General features: G+C 55.8%; 2 protein-coding genes and 1 long non-coding RNA gene across 3 annotated transcripts in view; 2 read left to right on the forward strand and 1 right to left on the reverse strand.

Annotated features, from left to right (window-relative positions):
• Positions 1 to 360: 360 nt before the first annotated feature.
• KCNG1 (potassium voltage-gated channel modifier subfamily G member 1) lies at positions 361 to 17,109 on the reverse strand. The gene is made up of 3 exons (XM_061437969.1): positions 16,864 to 17,109; positions 4,762 to 5,561; positions 361 to 1,519 (listed from the first exon to the last, which is right to left on the reverse strand). Exons 2-3 carry the CDS (start codon positions 5,533 to 5,535, stop codon positions 749 to 751), a joined length of 1,545 nt encoding a protein of 514 aa, XP_061293953.1. The 5' UTR covers positions 5,536 to 5,561; positions 16,864 to 17,109; the 3' UTR covers positions 361 to 748.
• LOC133259902 (uncharacterized) lies at positions 5,434 to 8,615 on the forward strand. The gene is made up of 3 exons (XR_009740576.1): positions 5,434 to 5,522; positions 6,545 to 6,607; positions 8,321 to 8,615. It is a non-coding gene; the product is annotated as an uncharacterized LOC133259902 (long non-coding RNA).
• Positions 15,338 to 21,725, forward strand: part of LOC133258802 (collagen alpha-1(I) chain-like) — a 282,801-nt gene continuing 276,413 nt past the window's right edge. Inside the window, exons 1-3 of the mRNA XM_061435519.1 lie at positions 15,338 to 15,549; positions 16,598 to 16,694; positions 16,774 to 17,800. Of these exons, the coding sequence (XP_061291503.1) occupies positions 15,338 to 15,549; positions 16,598 to 16,694; positions 16,774 to 17,800 (1,336 nt within the window). The remainder of the gene's footprint in view (positions 15,550 to 16,597; positions 16,695 to 16,773; positions 17,801 to 21,725) is intronic.

The following is a 21,725-nucleotide window of genomic DNA, read 5'->3' on the forward strand; positions in this document are numbered from 1 at the left end:
TAGGCGGAAAGTTTGAGAAACAGGCCTTAAGGTGCAAAAGAGGAGAAGAGGAGATGGGAGAGAAGGAAAAGGTGGGGAGGAAAGCCTCAGAGAGGGGAAGAATCGAAGAGATAGAAGAGTGAGGGGCTGTGGTATTTACCAGCAACTTCCCAAAGGTGTCTACCCTGTCTCTTTCCCCCAACCTCACTGGGCCTCACCGGGTAGGAAGGACCCAAGGAAAAAGGCTAACCCAATACTTCTGGTACCACACTGGCTGGCTTACTGGAAAGTGCCGTTTCCTCTCTTAACAGAGCCCCAGGGAAGGCTTTCTTCTCTTTTTCACCGGTTTTCTTTAATTGCACGCGATCCACACTCAAGACAGACTTGTAGCTGCTGTTTGTATTGTTCCCTAGGCAGCCCCACAAAGCGAGTCTTTGCTGGGCATGTTATTTACATGGTGGAAAGAACAAGCCATCTCCTCACTAGGGAAGGGCGTGGGGGCTGGGGCGGGGGGTGGGGGGGTACTGTCAGGACTGTGTGCTGGGCTTCACATCTGGACTTGGGGGACCAGGGACCCCCTGCCGGGGTGGGGCCATCTTCCCTGGGGCGTGGCTTGGTCCATCCCAGGCCAGGGCTGCGCTCAGAAGCAGCACGTGCCTTTGGAGGCTTCTGCAGCGATGGTGATAGCGTCAAGCCTCAGAGGGTGGGCAGGGCTGGGGAGCGGGGGGCGCATCCTGGCGGTGGCGGTGGCGAGGTGCGACCTCTGGATTCAGTTATTGTCTCTGGTGTCCGAGGAGGCACTTCCAAACAAGATGTCACTGTCGTGGGACATGCTGCTCAGCTGCGACTTGGTCTTGATGAGAAACTGGGTCCTGCGGAACATCACCCTCTCCTGCTCCTGCTTGAGCTCCAGGTAGGAGCGGGAGAAGGTGTGGAAGATGGAGGTCACGGGGAAGGCCATGAGGAGGATGCCGCTGAGGATGCTGCTGAGAGCCACCACCTGGCCGGGCGTGCTCCGGGGCACCATGTCGCCATAGCCCACGGTCGTCATGGTGATGACGGCCCACCAGTAGCAGGCAGGGATGCTGGTGAACTCAGGGCTCTCAGCCATCTCGTTCTCGATGACGTAGAGGAGCGGGGCGAAGAGCGCGATGGCCACGCAGAGGAAGAGCAGCAGGAGCCCGAACTCACGGGTACAGCGGCGGGCCGTGAGCCCCAGCGTCTGCAGCCCCAGCGAGTGGCGGGCCAGGCGCATGACGTACAGGATGCGCAGCGCCCGCAGGACTCGCAGTACCAGCCCCACCTTGTCCAGATAGCTGTTGCCCGTGCCGGGCTTGCGGCGGCCCGCGGAGGCGCCGTCCACCAGCAGGGTGACGTAGTAGGGCAGGATGGCCACCATGTCGATCAGCGTCAGCGGGCTCCGAAGGAACACGAACTTGTTGGGCGCCTGGATGAGCCGCAGGAGGAACTCGAGGGAGAACCAGCCCACGCATACCGACTCCACGATGAAGATGTTGCGGCACATCTGGGAGCACCGGCCCTGGGAGAGTGAGAAGTGGGGGAGGTCAGCGGTTCCACCGCGAGGAGCACGGGGCTCCGTCCTGGGGGGGGTGCTACCTGGGCCAGGGTGGTCTGGGCACTATGCCTGTCCCTGGGTCCCCTCTCTCCAGTTATACCCACTCCCTGGGCAATCCTGTGCAAGCCTGGAGCTTGAAGCATCTTCTCAACACTGACTACCCCTAATCTCTCTGCAGCCCAGACCTCACCCTTGAACTCCAGACTCCAAAGGAGCTGCCTCCTAGGGGGGGTCTGACAGGTGTCTCAAAGTTATCATGTCCCCAAATGAGCTCCTGACTTCTTTCTTCTTAAAATTTATTTTTATTGATATGTAATTGACATATAACAAACACAAGGCATAGGGCGAGTTGATCTGACACATTTACGTATTGCGATACGAATACCACCAAGGGGCACGCGTGCTCAGTTGCTTCTGTCATCTCTGACTCTTTGCAACCCTAATGACTGTAGCCCGCCAGACGCCCCTGTCTGTGGGATTCTCCAGGCAAGAATACTGGAGTGGGTTGCCATGCCCGCCTCCAAAATATGTTTTATAAGTTACTTATTTATCGTTTTTACTGTCTGTCTCAGCTCTGCTCACCTGTCCACCCTGCCCCAGAAGACTGTAGCCCTACAGGACAGAACGCTTTGTGTATTGTTCACTCTCAGGCCCCAGTGCCTGGAAAGGCCTGGCACACCAGGATGATCTGTTACCAGGATGGATGGCAGAGCACTGGCCTGTCTTTAGACAGCGTGCCAAGTGAAGGCCAGGCAGGCAAAGCGAAACCAGGGGAGGTGGCCCAGGTTGGGTGGAGGCTCTGGGGAGCCTGGCCATCCTGCCTGGCACCCCCTGAGGGCTGTCCCAGGTGAACTCAGTCTTGAGGCTGCCTCATCCATTTTTTTAAGAGAAGCTGGAAATTTGGAGTTTTACATGAAATCTCCTGGGTTTTAAATGTTGTGACAATTTGATACAAAGAAAGCACTCCACATTTCATTCAGGCACATCTGTGCCTTTGCCATGCAGGCTGTCAGGTTACTGCTCTGATCTGCAGCATGGGGGACCGTGCCCAGTTTAGACCTCAGCCTCAAAGGGGCTTGGCAGAGAGGAGGGCACACGTGGTTCTACCTGGGCATCTTGTCGGTTCTGGGGCACAGCTGGGTCTATCAGACTTGCCGTACTAGCTCTGTCTCTGGGAATACGTGAGAAGCTGGAGAGATGAGCTGATACTTGGTGAGGCTTTGAGGTCTCAGACTTCTGGACAGGAAGCCCCCTCCTCTGGGAAGCCTTCCTGGAGTACGTCCCTCCAAGTATCCCCAGCACAGTTGATGGGCCTCTCACAAGAGCCCTCTTGGCTTGTGCCCCATACTTATGGTTACGGGGCTGTCACCAAGGCTTGGAGCACCCTGAAGCTCTGGTCACCCCGACTGCCCCCTGGAGCCTGAATACAGGAGGCACTCAAACACCTGCTCGGGTGAGACAGTGAACCCCACTGGTCCCCCAAATGAAACTGAAGAACGACATTTTTACTGAGTCATGAAAAAGGCTGGGTATCTTTTTTTTTTTTTTTAAGCAGGTATCAGAAGTTGAATAAAACTGTGGCTTTATTAGTATTTTCCTGGTAAAATCAGCGTTGTGTGTGTTGGGCCAAGAAGAAATCAGCGCTAAGCACAGGTGCTTCCAGACGGGTCTCGGGTGACAAGCGCTGCTCCTTTTTGGGAGGGGCGTATAGTCCTCACGGTGAGTAATTCCTGAATGTGCAATGCCAGGCGCTGTTCTAATCGCTTCTCGTTCACTGAATCCCCCCAGCGCTATGAGGTGGGCCTGTTCACAACCTCTTCGACATGTCAGGAAACAGAGGCACAGAGAGGCTGAGTGACTTGTCTACAGAAGCACAGCCAGAGTGGACGAGGTGGGATTCAAATTCAGGCCACCTGGCTCTAACCCTGCCTGGTTCATCTACCCCTCATGGATCTCAAAGGTTCACTGTACTGATTGAGTGTTCATTTTACTGGTTGAGTATTTTCTTAACACTGGCTTTTAAAATTCAATGTATTCAAAAAGAAGTGTCAGAAACTCCCTGAGAGTTATAAATGTAACACTATTGCTACTTTCCCCACAATACTTATGTATGGAAAAACCCTCACGTGGTGAGTGGTTTTAATGTTAAATCAGAGGGTTCACATAAAACCCTTAGCACATGAGTGGTACTCAGCCAGTGCTCAATAAATGCTGACTGGCATGATATTTATGTTTAGTTCATACTGCCATACCTATTTCTCCAGTGCCTACACAATTTGCACCTGTCTGAACTTTTCAGTCTGTCTTGAGCCTTGCTTCTGGAACCCCTATGTGTGGGGAAAGGGTCCCAGAGATGGGTCTCATACAGACGGAGGCTGAGCTGAGGGGCTACATGAGGTCCCAGGCTGCCACGTGGGACCCATACTTCCATACTTAGGAACCCAGACTTCAGACTCAATTAGACCTGGATTTGGGCAAGCTGCCTTTCCTTAGTGTTCTCAGCTGTCAGGTGGTTGTGGGAACACCTCCCATACTCGGATGCTGGAAAATTCGCTGGGGAAATAAGATACAGGCAGAGTGGCAGCCCAGCCTCTGGCTCCCATTAACTGCCGGTAAGTAAGTGGTATCCCTGAGAACTGGGCATGCACCCCATCATGCCCTGGAGTAAACACTTACGAGAACTCCCTTCTTTAACAGAAAGCAATGCTGGCTAATTGAGGTTGCCTGCACACACACACATCTGTCAATGAACATCATATTCAGGACCCCAAAGAGCTTTCTGGGATCTTTTCATGTAAGGGAATTGGGAAGGCTGACAAAGGACGCAAGTTGGTGAAATAAATTTTGGTGGTGCACGTCATGTGCTCAGCTTGGGGCCAGGCACATCAAACATCGCATCATCCTTCCATCCATCCATCCGTTCATTCAACAGAGTGGCTGAGTGCCTCTCCCATGCTGGACATTGTTGCGGTGGGCAGGGGGCACAGCGCAGACCTGAACAGGCTGTGGAGCTCAGGTCTGCATGTGGAGGAGGCCGACACACACGGAGACACATTTGTAAACACACGTAAACACAACGACGGACTGGGATGCTACTGAGCCAGTGCGGTCAGGGAAGGCTTCCTGGAGGAGGCGACAGGGCAGGCAGAGAGTGGTCCCTGCAGCAGCAGCCCCGTCCTCCCCCGGGGCAGGGGCGGGGCCCTTACCTGCTCCTCCTCCTCCCTCAGGCTGGGCAGCGTGCTGATGGAGAGGTTGACAGCTGTGACCGTGACAAAGAGCACCGACAGGAAGGCGAACACCTTGCCGGGCAGCCCCGAGTGCGGCCTTTCCACCATGTCGCGCAGCCGCCGCATACAGCGGCCCAGGCGGCCCTCTTCCTCCGCGGGGCCCTCGCTGTCGGGGTCTTCGCTGTCCAGCGCGTCTTCCTCGTCCTCCCGCTCCACGGTCTCGGCGAACTCCTGGATCTTCTGCAGGTAGCGGCGCTTGCAGCAGCCGTCCAGGTGGTCCTCGGCGATGCCCCAGTAGAGCAGCTCCTCCTGGAAGGACAGGGCGCACATCTCCCGCAGCAGCCGCAGCTTGCCCGCCCGCAGGAAGGTCAGGATGGTGCCGAAGGCGCCCGGGTTGCGGTCGAAGAAGAACTCGTTGCAGGTGACGTCATAGTCGTCGCACACGTTGAGGATGTCGTCGAAGTTGGTGCAGGCCTTGAGCTGGCCCAGCCGCGTCAGCGGGAACTCCTCCAGCGTGGTCCAGGGCAGCGAGTACTTGATGCCGCCCACGTTGATGATGATCTGCCGCCTGCGGTCCTCGGGCTGGCCGCCTTGGCGGGGCTCGTCCTGTGGCCGCAGCCGCTGGGCCCGGCGGTAGAAGACGCCTTTGAGTGATTGGCTTTGGGGGAAGAAGGCTGGATGGAAGGAGGCATCCGACGTGCAGCTCAGAGCGCTGTAGTCGTAATCAGAATTGTCTCCCGGTAGGAGGGTCATTTTGAGCTTTCACATCCCTCTCTGGCCTGGGGTGGGGGGGAGAAGGGAGGAAAGAGCCTCAGTGACTCCCGAGTCTCTGGGGACAATGTGGATCCTGCAGCTAATTGCTGATATGGACCGCATTGTGTTTCCCCAGATTCACAGAGGGAAGCCCTAACCTCCAAGTGGATGGTGTTAAGAGGTGAGGTCTTTGGGAGGTCATCAGGCGTAGATGAGGTCAGGAGGGTGGAGCCCCCAGGGTGAGATTAGTGCCCTGATAAGGAGAGGAAGAGACAGCAGGGTCTCCTTTCTCTCCACCAAGTCAGGGCCTGGTAAGAAGGCAGCCGACCTGCAAGTTAGGAAGACAGCCCTCGTCAGAACCTGACCTGATCTCAGACTCCCAGCCCCCCAGATGGAGAGCAACCAACGTCTGTTATTTAAGCCTCCTGGTCTAGATACTCTGTTACAGCAGCTTGAGGGAAGATACTCAAGAGTCAGAAGAGCCACTCTATTGTTCAGCATCTCCTAAACTTTACCATTCCTCCATATCCACCTTTTTTACACCATAAAAATGCACTGAGTACTACTGTAAGCCAGGAGTGGCTTCAAGCACTGGGAGTTTGCAGCCATGCATATAATCAGCTGTGGCCCCCAGCCCCACAGAGCTGACAGCCTACATCGGTACTGTTATTTACTTAACATTTTAAGTTTGTCCAACTTTGGGGGATATTTATTTAGCTTGGAAAAGTAGTTTAGTGTGGACCAGAGGTTCTCAACCAGGCCTGATTTTGTCACCGGGGGACAGACGGCAATGTCTGGAGGCATTTTTGATTGTCATGACTAGGGGATGCTACTGGCATCGAGCAAGGATGCTGCTAAAAGTCCTATGGTCAGATCCCACAACAGATTTATCCTGCCCCCCATGTCCATAGTGTGAGGAGGGGCTCTGCTGTGGTGGTTATGAGCGTAGATTTTGCTGTTGAATGTCCTCATCTGCAAAATGGGTATAACCATACGATCTACCTTACAGGATTACTGAGAAGATTCAAGGAATTACGTACCCAAGACCACTGAACACAGTATGTGGGACATGGTAGGTACTCAATACTTCCTGTCTACTATTTTTTTTATTACTTTATTATTCTGTTTTATTTTATTTTTTGGCTGCACCATGTGGCTTCTGGGATCTCAGTTTCCTGACCAGGGATCAAACCCGGGCCATGGCAATGAAAGCGTGGAATCCTAACCACTGTGCAACCAGGGAACTCCCACTGTTTACTGCTGTTACAAGTATTAAACTCAAAGGGACCGCCTGTATTCGTTCCATGCGTGGAAAACATATCACTTGCCATAAATCAGAGGCAATGTCCAAAAAATGCACAATTGTCACAACAGCGACATGTTTTGCTCGTGTGGTAGCAAACGTCATCTTGAGGACCCAGGACTGAATTGGACAGGCTTGCTCACTCCTCCAGGAAGCCCTCCTTGGCTCTTCCAGCTAAATCAAGTGTCATCCCCACCCACCCCCATTTATTGTCACCACACTTGCCACCTGTTTTAGAAGGATCTGTGTGCAAGCCTGGTTCCTTCAGTAGACTGCTTGCTCTCTGTGGGAAGAACGTGCTCTACTCATTTCTGAACCTCTGTATTCAGCAACATAAACGCTCCAAGAAATGCTCAACAAATAACTACATTTCCTGTTGGTGAGGCCAATCCGATGAGGGCACGTCCAGGAAACTGAGGTTAAAATCTCAGCTTACACAGACTTCTTCCTTCCCCGTCCTCAAAGCTAAGGGTTTGTGCCGTTAGAATCAGATTGCTTATGCAGTCATAGCTCATGGGCTGCATTTGGTTTACAAATATTTTGCCTGGCTTGGAGAAGATTTTGAAAAATGGAGACATTTAAAAATTCATATATGTTTTTTGGGGAAAATCAGATTATCTGGCAACCTTCGCTTCAAATTCCAGCTGAGAAACGCCTGTCCCTCCGTAGGCAGGGCAGGCCTGCTACAATCCACTGTCGTCCCCACCCCTCCTTATTGTCTTCCTGACGCCCACTTTACTTCCCTTATGTGTGTTTCCTTCCTGGTCACTGTAGGCGCTTGAGTTTGACATCCCTAGATGACAGCAATAGAGCTCTCCAGAATTACGCTGATCTGGGGAAAAGTAGTGTAGTACGAGTCTACAATACTTGGATGTTATGGTTTTTCTTTTTACTCGGACTGCACCAGGTCTTATTTGCGGCATGGGGGATCTAGTTCCCCGACCAGGGATGGAACCTGGGCTGCCCACATTGAGAGTGCAGGGTCTTGACCACTGGATTGCCAGGGAAGTTCCAATACTTTGCTTTTAAGATTCACCCTCACTCCCCTGCCACCCCAGCTCCGTCACCCATGGGTGCAGTGGTGCCAGCCAAGCCTGTCAACTCCAAATGGAGATCAGCCAGCCAAGCCTGTCAATCCCAAATGGAGATCCACTTCTGACGCCCGAGTGTCCATCCATGTTATGGGCATGTTCAGCGGGAACACACGCGGCTGCACACATATACACACAGCCCCGCGTGGGTGTGAAGCAGTGTGTCACAGGAGCCACGGAGGTTTCCACATCTGAGAGGGGCACCTTCCTAACAAAAATTCTTTCACAAACGCAAATCATCACTCCACGCATTTATCTCTGGGGCAAACTATCGTTTCTCAGCTCAAGTTTTGGAAAACTAGGGTACACCTGTGTTTGAAAAAACATGATCTGACTTTAAAGCGTTAAGAGTGTTTTTAACTTCACCTAAAATTGGAACTCGTCTCCTTAGGCAGAGCCTGCCAGAATCCCTTGGAGGAGGAAGATGGCTTTTAGTGCCACAGCTTTTCAGCTATGCTGCTTCATCTTTGCCACTAAAGACAAGAGGGAAAACGACATTCCGTTTGGCAAGAATAGTGATGGAGGCACGGGAGCCTTCCTCTCATCCTGCAAACCCTGGAGAGCGCTTGTGAAACCCCACGTCTGTAATCACCTCTTTTCTTGCAGAATTTTTTTTTCAACCCTCCTCGCTTTCCCTCCAGCTGAAAGCTCCCCCAATTAGCAATTCCTCACTTTTTCTCTCGTGATCTGTATCAGCCGTGAGTCAAAGCCTCAGCCTCCTGCATGGAAAGTTGTCCTGTCTCAGAGACAAGTATGAAGAGGAGAGAAAAAGTTGCTTTGTGCAGCCTGCTTGTACACGGAGGGCCAGAGGACCCTGGGGAGGCTCAGATGCTGAATTTGCTCAAGAAGGGAGGGGCACGCTTGCCCTGAGCCTTTGGTCTTAGGGTTGTCCAGCCTGATGGGGGTGCGGGTAACAGTTCTGCCTGCTAGAGTCTCTGGTAAGGTTCATAGAACAAACAGGCGCCAAAGTCCTGCTTCTGGAATATAAAGCTACTTTTCACTCAGTCTGCTATTACCCTCACGAAAAAGCTGATTTTTAAAAATTTCGGTGTTAGGTCTGTGAGTTCTAGAGCATGGTGGGATCTAGTGATTCTGCCTCTTAGGGTCTATATGTCTACTTAGGAAGAGGAAGCTGTTTGAGAAAGGGGCTCCAATGGTGGGAATGAGAAGGAGGAGTCCTGAGGGAGCTCTCATTCATTCATTCATCCAACATTACCACGTGTGGGACTGGGCCAGGCCTGGAGGCACAGCGGAGGACCAGACAGAGCCAGTGCTGTCCTCATAGAGGAGACGTTCTAGTGGGGGACACAGCCTCTAAGTAAATACACAGATCATTGCAGGCCGTGATGAGTGTTGCGATGGAAACAGAACTAGGTGGCCAATGGGAAATGACTGAGGTGGGGGGTGGGGGGTCAACGCTAGCTGGAGGGACCCAGGAGGGCTTCTCAGGGGAGGGGACGCTGGGGCAGAGCCAGCCCTGGGAGGACCTGGGGAGCAGTGTCTCGGGTGGAGTTAGAAGAGCTTGCTCCTGACCTGGGAATGGGGCTGGATGGTCAGACACCGCAGTAAAGGCCAAGTGGCCAGGCAGAGTGGGCGAGGGGAGGTGGGAGAAGACGAGCGTGTGGGGCCAGCAGGTGACAGAAGGGCTGGGTTTGTTCTTTGTGGGCCGGGCATCCTCTGGAGAAGTCCCAGGCTGGGCTGGGGAGACCACCTCTGTCTCTGGAAAGAGACCACCGAGGTTTGGACCAGTGGAGGGGTCTGGAGAATCGGAAGGATTTGGGGTGGGCTTTGGAGAGAGAGAGCTGAGGGGACTCATGCTGTGGGACGGGAGTGCGGTGAAGGGAAGGACAAGGACGAAGGGAGATCCCAGGGGTGCCATTCACCCAGGTGGCCGATAGGTGGCGCTAGGAGGCCCAAGTTAGAGGCAGCCTTCCGGGCTACAGGATGATGGAAGGAGAAATTGTGGGCCAATCGGAGACAGAGAGGTCAGGGATGGGGCCTCCCACATGGGTGATGGGTGGTATCAGAGCACCAGGGCCGACCTGATGATCATTGGGGAGGGGGAGGGGGAGCTCTGACCTGGCTGGGCTGGACGGGATGGGAGGGCCCGGCGAGCAGGGACATAGCAAAGCCCAGGGACATAGCAAAGCCCGGGGGCTGGTATTCCCTGGGCTCAGCGCCCAGCACCCACCCCCTTGCTGACGCTGCACATCGCCCCAGCCCTGAGTGTGGGTGCAGGTAGACACTCCTCCGCCCCTACCCAGCCCTGGCCAAAAGATGTCTGTATCCTTTTTCTGATTCCTGGAAGCAGTGACTATGTTAGCTTCTCTGGCAAGCAGGAATCAAGGTTACAGATGGAAATGAGGTTGCTAACCAGCTTCCTTTGAGGTGGGAAGATTTTCCTGGACTCTCTGGGGGCCCCATGCAACCACCAGAGTCCTTAAAAGATGGAAGAGAAAGGCAGGAGGGTACATCAGAGTGATGAAACGCTGAGAAAGACCTGACTGGCCAGTGCTGGCTTTGACGATGGAAGGGGCCACGAGCCAAGGAAAGCGGGCAGCGTCTAGAAGCTGAGACAGACGGAGAACACTCTCCTCTGGGCTCTCCGGGAAGGAACGCAGCCTTTCCATGCCTTTATTTTAGCCCTGCAACACCCATTGCAGACCTCTGTTCTCCAGAATGTGAGGCAGTAAGTTTGTTTTGTTTTAATCCACTCAGCTTGTGGTGATGTGTCACAGTAACAATTGGAAACAAATACGGCGGGTGTTGAGAAAAAGCTGGTCAGACTCCAGCTTGGGAGTGGGGGGGTGGGGGACAATTTGCTGACGACCTCAAGGTGGGGAAGCAGAAGAGCCTGCTAGCTCTGAAGTCAGGAGACCTGGGTTCAAGGTCTCGGGTGACTTTGAACAAGTCATGTTCTGCCTCTGAGATACAGTTTCCTTATCTGTAAAATGGGGATATTTGTTGCTCTGACCTCCTGGAGTTATGGTCAGGACTAAAGCAGAGGACACAGATAACACAGGTGCTTGGCCCAACGCCTGACCTGCAGGGGATCCTCAATGGGCCTGCTGTATTATTACTAGCTATGAGGGGGATCTGTCATTCTCCCCTCTTCCAGCCAAGGATGACTCCTTTCTTGACCTGATTAGGCAGGACTGGACCCCAGCATCGTCTGACCCCCCAGAGCCCACTGCGGGAGGGAATGCACTCATATGGCCTCTGGGAAAGCCTGAGGGGTATCGAGGGGAATGAAGGACGCTGGCGTCTGATGACCTGGGAATCCCACTCTTGGGTATATCCCTCAGACTTGGATCCACAGGGCTTATGACAGACATTGTCTGTAATATATTTGCACTCCAACTCTTGACTCAGGATCCGCTTCTGGGGACTCAGATGCAAGCAAGGAACAAGGCACAAGAATATATCTTGTGTTGCTTTGGCGCTAGGAGGTCTCCCCGTGTCCCTCCCGGCGGTGGGGGAGATGAACAAGTGATGCAGATGGCAAAAGCCTGTAGATTCCGCAGGAACTGGAAGCAATGGATTAGATGCGGGTTTAGCAACACATTTAGATCTTAAAAACATGGTCCCAAGTGGAAAAAAAAACAACAGAAGTTTATAGCACTTTGCTGTTTATGTAAATGGGCACACACACAACATTACATGTCTTACAAAGACTCGAGCACATGTAAGGATCTCTGTCAACCACAGGGAGGGTGCCTGGGAGGGCAGGGGGAGGGAATAAGCTTGGGGATTGGAACGAAGGGAACAGTGACTAAGACAGCCTGGTGATGCAGAGCGATATGAATTAAAGAGTGTGGTTAGCACCACCCTGGGTTTTCATCCAGGTTAGAGAAAAAGACGAGCACAAAAACTGTCACACCACTGGGTTTAGCATCTCCCTGGACTCAGCTGAGATACAGACCCCCAGGGCCCTCCCAAGACCCTCTCATCAGAATCCTTAAGGGGGGCCAGGAACCGGCATTTCTGAAGGCTCCCTGAGAGCCTGCTGATGTTTGCGAGAGGAAAGGCAGGGGCCAGGAAAGCCGGCAGGCCTTCCAGGTGCTCTGGGCTTCGGCTGGGAGCCCTCTGACTTGCCAGTCTCCCTGGGGTTCTGGAATGCTCTGTGGATCCTGCGCGAGGGGAGCCTCACTGGGAAAGTGGAGACCCTCTGGTTTGTGAGAAAATCTGTCTGCTCTGGGGCTGCCTTGATCGAACGCCCATTCGTGAGCCCACAGCTCCGCGGATTCTCCCCAGGCAGCTTCTCTTCCTCCTGGGAGAAAGATGACGTTCAGAAGCTGTGACAGAGACTTGAGTATACATTTCCAAAGAGAGATGATCACTGAAGCCAGAAGGAGTTCTGAAGGGCAGCACCCCCACCTGGAGGCTGCTCTGTGGCCAGTGTGTGACTGGGGGTGGGGTGCAGGACCCCGGGGGTGGGGGTAGGACTCCGGAGCGGGGAGCAGGGCAGAAGGAAGGTCTCTGACAGGGTGGGAGGAAGGTCTCCGTCAGGCTTGTCTGGCTATTGCTGCTGCTTCTGCTGTTAACCTTTCGGCCTGATACAGCCATCTATACCCACCAAGTCACTGGCCCTCTTCCAGGCCCGTTTCCCCATACAGCAGGGACAAGCATGTTGACCTCACCAGGCTGGTGAATGGAGGTTTCACGCCCATTTTACAGATGAGGAAACTGAGGCTTTGAATGGTGAAAACTCATGACTCTGGTGGCAAGTGATGAAGCCAGGGTCCAGTTAGGTCTGTGGGACTCTGAGCAAACCTCTTTGCATTCTACTGTCTCCCTGCATCGCTGGTTCCTGGTGGTGGAAGGGTGTCCAGTACCTCGCCTCTATTTTCTAGGCACAAGATTTTGAAGAGTCTTTGGGGATGGGGAGAAGCAGGCAATTGCCCATAGCTGGGGAAACATCCTTGGTCCTACCAGATATTTGCACAAGAGCAGAGTAAGGAATCAACAAAACTGGTTTCATCGAGTTCTGGGTTGCCATTTCAGTCTCTGGGCAGAACTCTCCTGTGGGGTAGCAGGCACCAAGCAGGGCTGAGCGTGTGGCCTCTGGACCATGATGCCTGGCCCACCGTTCACCAGCTGTGCAGCCTTCTGCAAATACCTTCACCTCTCTGTGCCTGGCTTCTTAGCTATAAACTGGGGTGTTGTCCACTCGCCTGCTAAGTGCTTGGAGCCATGCTTGGTGCATTAGAAGGGTCCCCTGTTTGCTAGAATGGCTTCTGGGCAGCATGCCTGGCACCTTACCTGCCTGCTCCCCCGCCCCACCCCGGCATTTCTTTCCTCAGAGGAGCAGTGTGAAGCCAACATCGCCTTCCAGAGGGCGGGACCCCAGTGCCCGCTCTCCTCACCTGGCTGAAGCCAAGTGCCTCGCTCTGTGGGCCTCCGCTTCCCCATCAGCCAACAGAAACTGGCCGCACAGGCCTGCGGTCGGCAGAAGGGTGGCCTCCCGAAGAGGCCCACGTCCCAGGCCCTGGATGGAACCTGGGAGTGTAACCTTACATGGTGAAAGGGAGGGTGTTACTGCGATTAAACTGAGGAGCTGGAGATGGGGACACGGCCCCGGATCGACCGGTGGGCCCAGCGTCGCCATAAGAGTCCCTATCACAGGGAGGCAAGTCCACGGGGTCGCAGAGGGTCAGGCGTGACTGAGCAGCTGCCCCTCAAGGGGATCAGAGTCGGAGATGAAAGAGACGTGATGGCAGACGCTGAGGCCCGAATGTGGTAAAGCCAGGAGCCAAGGACGCAGGGAGCCCCCAGAAGCTAGGAAAGGCAAAGGGAGGGCCTCTCCCTGCAGGAACACGGCCTTGCTGCCCGCTTGGTGTCAGCCCACTGAGGGCCATCTGGACTTTTGATCCCCCCAAACTGTAAGATACCAAGTTTGTGCTGCTTTAAGCCGCTACACTGTTAGGAGCATGTGGCAGGAAGAAACAAACCAACACAGTGCAACTTTCTTTAAAAAAACAAAAAAGCATTTTTTCCCTGAGCTCCTCAGGCTTTGGTTTCTGTCTCTCCTCCCCACACTTGCCAACCCGTGTCATTCCTTAATCCCGAGCGGGTTTTGAGGGGACTCCAGCGGTCTCTCCCTGCAGTCCTTCCCCTGCCGGGGGAGTTTCATCTGTCATGGTCAGGGTTCCTGGCTGGGCTGACTCAGAGGCGGATCATGCTGCATTAATCCTCAATTAGACCGTTAATCAAAACGGATCCAGCCGTTAGGCTGGCCCAGGCCCTGGCACACTGGATCCCTGTGAAATGCTGTGCCTGTGTAGGAAATTCATCTTCCCTGATGCTCTCCTGTCCATGCTCATTACAGTCCAAGTGGGCTGGCCCCCAGCCCTGCTTCCAGTGAGCAGGGGCCTCAGTCACTGGGGTTGGGGGATACTTGCTGGGACCTGGGCTCTCTCCTCCATCCCACCTGCCCCCTAAGAGGGAATATCCAGAGACCCCCATCCCCCACCCCCAGACAGAGGCAGCCTCTGGAAAAACGTTCCTCTGGCACAATAAAAACACACACACACTTGCCTTCTACCAGGAGCTTTGGGGCAGGAGCCAGGGGGTCCTTCTCTGTTTGACCCCTGGCGGCCTCTGATTCGGGAGCACAGGGGTAAGTGGAGGCACAGGCTCGGGGAGCAGCGGGGTGGGGACACCTATTTAAGTAATCCTTCGCTTCTCGTTCCTCAGTAAGTGTTGAGGCCATGTGTCTGCGGTCAGCTGCGGTGGGACGGAGCGGGGAAGGAGGGGCGGTGTGCCCCGTGAGGCCGTCATTTGGCTCCTACCTGGACCACCATGACTCCTGAGTGGATTCTGTCAGTCAGATACTGTCTGCTAGGGAACAAAAACGGCCAGGAGGGACTAGTGCTGGCAGCCAGACTTCCTTGCCTCCGCCTTTGTATCAACTCTCTTTTAGATTGGCTTTTCCAGCCGCCATTTTCCAACCATGGGGCTCCATCTTTGGGTTTAGTGAGCCAACCAAGGGTGGATTTCCAGACCCTCTATCTCCGGCCACCGGAAACGTTGACTCTGCCTCACATATTCGGAAAGGGGACGTGGAGAAAAGACGGCCAGGTCAAGACGCCTAAGAGTGCCCCGGGGGTTGACTCCTCAGACCTGGTTGGAGTCTCTCAGGCCTGCATCCAGGCCACATCTCTGGGCCCTTCTGTTCTCTGGGGCATCGTCCTCACCCTCGCCACAGCCCAGCTGTGTGGGGTGCAGGGGGTTCAAAGTGGCGGTGGGATGGGAGCCTGACTCCCAGATCTGCCCCCCTCAGACTCCAGGGCTTCCCTCGCCTGGCCCTCAAGGCTTGGGACGTGGATCAAGGCTGTACCCTCACAGCCCCTGTGGGTTTGAGTGTGTCCATGACAGACATCTTTCCACTGGAATGGGCTCTTAGGGAATGACAGATGAAGGCAGTCCCCAGGAGCCATCATCGCCTGCCTTTCAGATGCGCCTTCCCTCCCTTCCCGCTTGGTGGGTGCCTCTGCAAAGCTCCGGATCGGAGGACACAGGGTCAAGCTCATCTGAGAAGTCCACCCAAGAAAGCCGGCACATGCCCTGGCTCCAGCCCTGGGGCCGGGTCGCCAGCAGTGCCAAACCTGCCTTGGAAACGTGAGCGGGTGAGGCTCCCCGGAGCGACTCTGACTGTGCTGTCATGCGTGTGGGTATCAAACACGCCCTAGTGAATAAACCTCGGCTCAGATTCTCGGAGTCAGGAGAAGCCACCCTCCTCAACACACGCGATGAATCAGAGCGGTTCCGGCTCCCTTCTCTCACCTCCCCTGCGTTTATCTTGAGGGGTCAGCAAAGGGAGTCTCTGCAACTGCCTCGTTCACCCTGCTGACTCTGATGCCTGGCACCTTGGATGTGCTTATGGACAGCAAGTGCTTCAGGAGACGCCTGCTGAATGGACAACTTCTGTAGTACACCCCGTTGGTGGGAGCCTGCCTTCATCAGTACGGTTAGATGGGCTTCTCTCAATCCTCCTCCCCATTAAAACCCTCCCCCTAAGGAGCTTTCTAAATGCCTTTTCTTCCTATCCAACAACCTATTCCAGCCTCCCTCCTCCCCCTGAGAATGAATGCAGTAGATGAACCAAGGAAAGGCCATTCTGCAAGCTGTCCAGTGACCTGCTTGTACACAGAGGGGTGAGGGGTGTTCTCTCCAAGCTGCAAGCCGGCTCCATCCTCTCCTGCCCCACATCCCATCCCTCTCCTGCCTGGCTCTCTCCCCAGCACAGCGCCTCAATAACTGTTAGTGAAATAACGAACCCCTGAGATTTGGCAAGGGAGATGCACATAGTAGGCGCTCAACCCGTCTCCCAACCAACCCGTGAATGAATGAAGGAGCTTCCCTCCTTTCTCTCCTCACCCAAAGATTCCATTCAGGCTGAGCCCCTTCTGGGTAGGGAGCGCCCCCCGAGGGTGAGGAGGCCACCTTCCCCTCCAAGGAAGAGTTGTCTCAAGAGTCCCCAGCGCCTAGCACACAGTGGGCTCTCAATAAAAGCTCGTGGCTCTGATGAACAACTCAATAAAGCCCGCTGACCGAGGCCCCACTGTACCTAAGGACGGAGTGAATGAGCGGGTGACAGACGGACCCCCCCCACCCCCCTCCATCAACCTCTCCCCAACACCCCCTCCTCCCCGGATCCTCCTGCGAGACGGCGAGAAACCCCGGCCACAGCTGGGGTGCGGCCCCCGCCCTGTCACTTCGCGCGCCGGGGGACCCCAGGGAAGCGCAGAAGCCGGACCCGCAGGGTGACCGCCGCGCGCAGCTGCTCCCGGGTCCCCTGTCGCCCCATACCGCCCCCCTCGGCGTCCTTCCGGGTCCCCGTAGGGGCCACAGCTACGTGCGGCTCCCCCCGCCCGGGCCCGAGTCCGCCCGCCCGGCGGCGCCCGGCGGGGCTGCAGCGCGCCAGGGTCCCACCTCAAGTTCTCGGCAAGGCGTCCCCGCCGCGGAGTTGGCCGGGCCGCGGCTCGCGTCCCCCGGCGGCCGGCGGGTCCCGGCGAGGACGCGACCAGGGGCTGGAAGCCGCCCGCGCCGCCTCCCGGAGCGGCCGGCCAACTTCGGCCCCCGGGCCCCGCTCGGCTCCAGCACCCGGATCGAGGGCCGCCCGCCTGTGCCTCCCGGTCCCCGCCGGGCTCCGAGTGCGCCGGGAGCGCCGCGCGGCCGCCGCCGAGGGAGGGAGGGAGCGGGGCGGGAGGCGGGCCGGAGGGAGGGGCGGGGCGCGGGGCGGGGAGCGCGGGCGGCGGCGGGGAGCGCGGGGGGCACGCGGCGCCCGCCCGGGGTGTCCGGGCGGCCCAGCGCCGGGCCTCCGCCCTCGGGTGCAGCGCGCGGCGCCGGGCTCCCTCCAAGCCTCCGCCCGGGCCGCCCGCGCCGAGCGCCCGGCCGCCGCCCTCTCCGCCTTTCCCCGCGTCCCCCGCCAGCCCGCCCTCGGGATCCCAGCGCTCCGCTGCGCTCGGGCTGCAGGTGCCCCGCGGCGCGCCGGCCTGCTGGGGTCACGTGCTTCCCGGGCCCCGCAGGTCGCGGACCCCTCGCGCGCTGCCCGGGGCGCCAACGTGCCACGTGAAGCGCTCCCGCTCCGCTGCCCCGGGGCGCACGCCGCGCGGGCCGGGTCTTGTGTCTTTCCCGGGAGGTCCCGGTGAGCCGCTGCCCCTGGGCGCCTCGTGCCGCCGCGGGGCAGGGACCGCAGGCGCCCGGCGGCGTCAACTTCCTAGGACGGCACGTGCCATGCCAGGTGCCTTTCCCTCCAAGTCCCAGAGTCCGCGAGGCCCAGCTGCCCGCACCCCCGGCCGACGCGGGGCACTCGGACTGGGCCCTGCGGTCCTGAGCCGCCTGAGAGCGACGCCTCGCCTCGGAATGGGTAGGAGTCGCGCTTTTGCCCAGGGGGGTTGGGTTGGAGGGTTCTGCCAGAGGGGGTGCGCCTCCGCGCAGCCGGCGTTTCAGGGTCGCTGGCCTCGCAAGAGCGCCCCTGTTGCCCCCTTCCTCTTTTCCTTCCAGTCTCTAAGCCCCTTTCCACCATCAGAGAACCAAGCAAGGTCGTGAAGAACCTGCCCTGGGCACAGCCTGTGGCCTCCTCCTCCTCAAGGATGGGGAGCGCCCCCTCTTTCTGGGAATAGGGTTTGTTTTTGCTGTTGAGTCGCTCAGTCTGTCTGACTCTTTGCGACCCCATGGACTAGCCTGCCAAGCTCCTCTGTCCATGGGATTCTCCAAGCAAGAGTACTGGAGTGGGTTGCCATTTCCTTCTCCAGGGGATCTTCCCGACCTAGGGATCGAACATCCGTCTCCTGCATTGGCAGGCGGACTCTACCACTGAGCTACCAGGGAAGCCTGGGAATAGGGTTAGAGTGTCTTTTATTAGGCAGACGGTTGCTCGCTGATGCTGTTGAGGTGACCGTGATAAGAAATTGCCCCCAAGAAGTCATGTTCTTCTGGGAGAGAGGCAGGACTAGGAAGGCCACGGGGAGGCGCAGGATTGGAGGCTCAGAAAAAGGCAGGGAGGGAGCCAGAGCAGGCTGGTTGGGGTACAGAGTAAGGGGAGAGACTGCTTCAGCTCGACCTCAGGGGAGGTGACGTGGAAGCCTGGACAAGGAGAAGGAGCCCGTCTTCGGAAGATCTGGGAAGAGGGCTTTCCCTGTGGATGGAATGGTGAAGGTCTCGGCCCTGAAGTCGGAGCGAGGAGATGTGTTTGAGGAACAGCAGGGACATCAGCGAGGGGGTTGGGGGATGTAGGAAAGGAAATCCACCTGACTCTGGGGCTCTAGTGCTCCGGTGGTCCCGAGAACGCACTGTGAGAAGCAGCTTTATGTGGTGGGTCACGCCCTGCCTTCCTCTCACTTCTGAAAATTGGCATTTATATCTTTTTTCCTCGCTCATCATCTGTCTCCATCGAGAGCTAGACCCCATGCTCCATCAGGGTCAGGATTATGTGCTGTCCCCCTAGTATCTCCCACACTGTCTGGCACAAATAGACCAGGCTTCTGAAATCGTCGGTGGAAGGATGCTGAAGGACCATTCTATAGGACAGAGTTGATCATCTCAGTGAGGCCCAGGACTTGCTGACGACCACAGGGCAAAGGTGGAGAGCAGGAGTTCTCAAATGTATTGTGCATCCGAATCCGCTTGTTCAAATCCGGATGGTTGACCCTACCCCCTGAGTTTCTGTCTCCGTGGGTTTGCGGTGGGGCCCTTCAAATGAGTTCCCTGCTGCTGCTGCCTGACGGCACGATTGCTGGTGGTCTGCGGGGATCACATCAGAGAGCCTCTGATGTTGTAGATTTGAAACGCAGCCCAGCTGAGTCTGACTTCAAAGTTCTTGTGAGCTACCAGATCCCCTGGGCCTTGCTTCTGATTGGGTAGGATCAGCTGGACCTTAGGAGCATCTGTGTGGAGGGGCTGTGCCCGGGGGCTGGGCCTATCAGAACCCCGTGTGCTGAGTCCAGTACTGGGGTGACCTGTGGACAGAGCCCCTGAAATGGTGGTGGAGACCTCAGTAAGCCCGGATCCTCCCTCCCAGCCCCCATCCACCCTATAGGCTCAGGCTTGCTTGCGGGGCCCAGGAGCTAAATTACTGCCTGATCTTATCCCTGACTCGTGGTAAACTATGCCCAGTAAAATTCTTTTAAATCCTTTTAAGGAATTCCCTCGGCGGTTCCCACCTCCCTTTGGAGCCTTCCAGATTTTCAGCTCTTCTTTTCATATCTCCGTGTCCCACCCCGAGAAGCATTCCTTCCCAAGCTGTTGTGTGGAAATGGATGTTGATGATGCTTGGAGAGTTTCTGGGAAAGATGGGAACAGTCCGTGTTTGCTGAACACCCGCTAAGTGCCAGGCAGGTTGCCGGGGCATTTGTGGATGTCAGCGGCACATGTCGGGCCTGGTGGTGGGCTCTGGCTCCCAGACCTGTTTTATTTGACCCTGCTGGGTTAACGTTTTCTTCAATGTTAAATTTCTTGAATTTCCAACTAATCTGAATTAGTTGGCCAACTTTTAAAAATCAGAAGATTTCACATTTTTTTTCTTTAGGAACACAGGGAGATCTGGCTGGCATCCCCCTTGTGAGTGGTGTGCTGGTACTGGGTTGTGCCCACCCCTTTGCCTGTGGTTTGCCCCTCAGCCACAGTCACGTCCTCTAAGTTGGACCCCCGGGCAGCATGAGTTGCTGTGTCTCATCTTGGTATATCGTCTGGGGCCTCACAATAAATGGCAAAGCCGGATCTGAATCCAAGCCTGCTGCTGCTGCTGCTAAGTCGCTTCAGTCGTGTCCGACTCTGTGCGACCCCATAGATGGCAGCCCACCAGGCTCCGCCATCCCTGGGATTCTCCAGGCAAGAATACTGGAGTGGGTTGCCATTTCCTTCTCCAATGCATGAAAGTGAAAAGTGAAAGTGAAGTCGCTCAGTCGTGCCGGACCCTCAGCGACCCCATGGACTGCGGCCTTCCAGGCTCCTCCGTCCATGGGATTTTCCAGGCAAGAGTACTGGAGTGGGGTGCCATTGCCTTCTCCGAGGAATCCAAGCCTGGCTGACCTAAAAGCCCAAGTCTGTCTCTGAAAGACAAGCTGCTCTTAGAATCGGGGGCAGGAGGAAGACGTGTTGTCTCTGGCCCCAAGGAAATACCGTAAAAGGGAGTTACTGTCAGCAGTTTAAGGACATGCTTTCCCTCCCATTCATAACCCACTGTCAGTAAGTCATAAAGTTCTGGGTTATTTTTCCATGGGCAAGAAGAGTTGTCCAGAGCTGGCCAAACTTTTTAATCCATCTTGCCCCTTGAGATGAAAAGGCGAAGATTTGCAAGACAACTGGTTGGAGTTAGGAAGGGGATGTCAGGGAGGGATCTGGGGGTGCCATTTGCTCCATGAGCTCTCCTGGCGGGTCTTGCTGAGTGTCCCTGGAGCACGGCTTGTTGCAGGAAAAATGCAGCCCTGCGAGTTGGGGTGGGGATGGGAGTTGGGGTGGCATTCGTCTGCCACCTCTCCTGGCACTCTGCTGCTTTCCTGCCCTCTTCCTAGAGTGATCTTTCCGTAGATTTCCACACAATTTTCTCTGTGTCTTGGGCAATTGTCACCTCGGGACTCCTGTTTGGGCCAAGATCAGGGTGGAGGTTTGTGATGCCAAGAACTGACTCATTGGAAAGGACCCTGATGCTGGGAAAGATTGAAGGCAAAAGGAGAAGAGGGTGGCAGAGGATGAGATGGTTGGATGGCATCACCAACTCAATGGACATGAGTTTGAGTAAGCTCCGGGAGATGGTGAAGGACAGGGAGGCCTGGCGTGCTGCAGTCCATGGGGTCGCAGAGTCAGACGCGACTTAGTGACTGAACCACAGCAGCAACGTGGACTGGGGGAGGTTGAGGGCCACAAGAGCACAACTTTACGTCTTTATTTTATAAGTTGCTATCTCTCTCATCTTGGGTTTGTCTTGCACTAATTTCGATTTTTAAAAGATACTGCATCACAATGTTAACTTGATCACGAAGCTTTGTGGCCCCTCCTTACATTTGGCTTCCTAGGCGAGGGCCTCAGCTGCCTCCCTAGCCCCAGCTCTGCTCTGAGTCTAGTGTTCTGAACTGGGAGTCAGGAGAGCTGGGCCCCAGTCCAGCCTGTGCCCCTTGACTCGCTGTGTGACTGGACCAAGGCCCGTCCATGCCCTGAGCCTCTCAGCTGTACCACCTAGCCTGGAAAGGGCTTAAAATGATACGGTAGTTTTTATTATAGTATATCGATTCTAAAATGATCCAAGACACCCACTGAGGCCATGCATCGTCTCCATTCCCTGGGGCTTTGGGGCG

The sequence above is a fragment of the Bos javanicus genome, chromosome 13 (genome assembly GCF_032452875.1).
Source record: "Bos javanicus breed banteng chromosome 13, ARS-OSU_banteng_1.0, whole genome shotgun sequence".
Classification (NCBI taxonomy): Eukaryota; Metazoa; Chordata; class Mammalia; order Artiodactyla; family Bovidae; genus Bos; species Bos javanicus.